Below are 3120 nucleotides of genomic sequence, written 5' to 3'. Positions count from 1 at the left end.
TGCCAGGAATCTGCTTATAGGCCTTCTGATACTATCATTTATAAGTTCCAATCCTTAATAGGTGACAATAATAATAATAATAATAATAATAATAATAATAATAATAATAATAATAATAACAATAATAATGATGATGATGATAATAAATCTTTAAATTAATATTAATGTTGCTGTTCAACAGCATGGAATCTGTAAACGTAGTAAAACAGCATACCTTCCAGTGATACGTGTGGACAGATTTTGTTTCATGGTAATATCAATGTCAAACTGACCATCTGTCTCCCTTCTCTGCTTCTCTCTCAGGATGATTAACTGACTGGTCTCCCCCTCTCTGCCTCTGCCATGATCGCCACTGGCGGGCTCCTGCGCATCAACGCCCGGCGGCAGGACTCGCTCCGCTCCAAGAACCGCGCTGAGAACAAGCGCAAGCGGAAAGCCAAGAAGAAGAGGAAGAACGAGGTGGTGGTGGTGAAGGGCAAGCTGAACTTGTGCTCCATCTCAGGCCTGGTGGCAGCCGTGGGCGTCCTCATCCTCCTAGTGGGCATCGCGCTGGCCGTGCTGGGCTACTGGCCCAGGGAGAGCCGGCTGTACCCGGGTTTGCCGCTGCCCAAGCAGCCTCCGGTGCCCGAGAGGATCTATGAAAAGAGGCTGGCCGAGTCGGTGAACTGGACGGCCAGTGGGAAGCTCATGTACCACTTGGACAGAGATTTGGCTGTTAGTAACAGCTCCAACGGAACAAAGGAGGAATCGCCCAAGTTGGGATTTTTCGCAGCTTTCTTGAAAAAGCACCTGTACTCAGACAGGCTTAAGGTGTTTGGACCCCTTATAATGGGTATTGGGATATTCCTCTTCATTTGTGCAAATGCTGTTCTGCATGAGAACAGGGACAAAAAGACCAAAATAATCAATCTCAGAGACATTTATTCCACTGTCATTGACATTCACAGTTTGCGGGCTAAGGAGAATGTGCCGATTAATGGCTTTGTGAACTATGTGCAGTCCAAAGGAGTGGAGTGTAAGCCCAGTGCCATGTACACAGCTGCACTCTTGGCAAAGAGCTCGTGGCCTACAGGTGCCGGCAAGCCAGATTCGGAAGATCTTTGCCCGTCAAGACGCCACTCGTTCAGCAAATTTGAGAGCGCTTCGCTCGACAAGCAGACTTTCACAGACACAGTGTACAGCATCTACAGGGAGCAGAACAGGACGGACAAGCCGACCCCGACTCCCAAACAGTGGGAAACGAGGACCTTAGTCACGTCCTCCGTAAACGCCTTCACGCTCCCCATGATTAAGCTCAACAATCTGATGATCGAGGACAGGAGAGCTTCCGTCAAAGCCAACAGAGGGAGAGAGGGCATTGACACTTCCTGTGACAGTCCGGACCACCCCAACGTTTGCCACGTTGGGTGCACCACTGAGGTCAAAGTTGAAACAGGGCGCACGCACACAGTCCTCTCCCAGGATTCGGTGGAGGTGTACAAGAGCAATGGCAGCCTCCTGGGGGCCTCCCAGATCTCCCCAGAGGGCTCACAGGTGCAGCTGCTCCCCGCCTCGCCAGGCCCCAAGGTGACCGGTTCCCACCTGTCTCTGAGTGCCCTCTCGGACTACTCCAGGTCCATTGACTTAGGAGTCTGCCCCTCCAGCCCCAGGGAGTGGCAGGTGGAGAGATCACGCCGCCTCAGTTGCCCTCGTCTCGAGGGGTACGGCAGCGGGGGTTACGTTAAACTTGGGAACCTGGGAGGGGAGTCCTTCGAGTCATACGAGGCTATGCGACTCAGTCAGGTGACGTCCATGGAAGTGCTGGACAAAGAACAGACTGAAAAACCCTCAGATGAACAAGAGGGGAACGGCACTATGGGAGAAGTCCAAGACGGTTTAACGAGGCAGTACTCTAACAGAGAAAAGCTCTTAATGATATCCCAGACAGACACTACTGTGGAGAATGAAGAGATTGAAAGCAGAGAATAGAGAGAGAAGAGTGGCTGAATCAGTGGCTGAGTGGCTGGTCAGGCTAGAGGTAGAATGTTTTAAATGATTTGCAAAGTTGTTGGAGGCTCTCTGGGCCCTTCAGAGAGCAACAGCACCTTTGCAATTACGGTGTCATCACCGAAATATGGATCTCTGGCTCGCCACTAGCATACCATTAATACTGTATGTATCCAATTTTGTAATGCCTTCCAAAATTAAGTTTGCAATATCCCATCATGCATTGCGGTGATGTGTTCATTGAATTGTACAGTGCAGAATCCAAACCCAAAGACTCCTTGATGTTGCAGTTGGAGAATTCCTTTTCTAGCAGGTGATATAAAGCAAAAAAATAAATAAAGAAGGAAATAGACGGTTACATAGCACAGGTGTATCTCCACTAGATTTACGAGTCTATGAAATCATGTGCAATTTTCTGTGTGGTTGTCCCACCTGTGTGCCACTGTTTCTCTTGTGAATGAGAGTTGCTGTCTCAGCAGCATGTGTGTTATAGTGTAGTGTCATTGCACTTTTTGGATACCAGATGATTTTTTGGTAAAGGTGTCGATTCAACCCTAGCAATATTTAATTTGACCTCGTCTGATTGCTCTTAAAGGAAATAACTTTGCATTGACTTGTTGACAAAGTATTTTTTTTATTACACTTGTATGTGACTTGCTTATTTTTTTGTTTAGATTAGTCTTGCTTGTTTAGAGATCTTTGGTAAATCTGAAAATGTAAGCACAATACCCTCTTTCTCTTAAATGAAATCAAACTGTCAGGCGTCCTTGACCTTTGACACAGTCAGTGTTCACAAACCATCCCTCTGTTTAGGGTCTGTGTTTTTGTAACCAACTAAATGCTGTACGGTTTAAGGACACATGCTTATAGTACATGGTCTCCACTCTCTCTTCCAGGACCAGTCAACCACACTGCTAATCCAATCCAACTCACGATGCAAAATGAACACTCATCCTGTGTTTGTACATTCATATCATTTACAGTACTTATATGTCTTTCAGCCATCACTCTGTCTTTGCGCTTCCGTTAGGAGGCACTTTACGGCATTGCATTCAAAGGGAATTGACTCTCACATTAAAGAAATGGCACGACTGCTTTGCATTGGAAATGTCTTTTTGTTCACACGGTGAAATG

At 46.9% G+C, this 3120-nt stretch overlaps 1 protein-coding gene across 1 annotated transcript; it reads left to right on the top strand.

Moving 5' to 3' along the window:
- Nucleotides 1-342: 342 nt before the first annotated feature.
- On the top strand, nucleotides 343-1968 carry tmem200ca (transmembrane protein 200C-a; the record flags this gene model as incomplete). Its single annotated transcript, XM_080855007.1, has 1 exon — nucleotides 343-1968. The coding sequence occupies one exon, from the start codon at nucleotides 343-345 to the stop codon at nucleotides 1966-1968; it is 1626 nt and encodes a 541-aa protein (XP_080711133.1).
- Nucleotides 1969-3120: the final 1152 nt, after the last annotated feature.

This window comes from Sprattus sprattus, assembly GCF_963457725.1.
Source record: "Sprattus sprattus genome assembly, chromosome: 17".
NCBI lineage: Eukaryota > Metazoa > Chordata > Actinopteri > Clupeiformes > Clupeidae > Sprattus > Sprattus sprattus.
The sequence above is the reverse complement of the archived record's forward strand: the minus strand, read 5'-3'. Positions and strand labels throughout refer to the sequence as shown.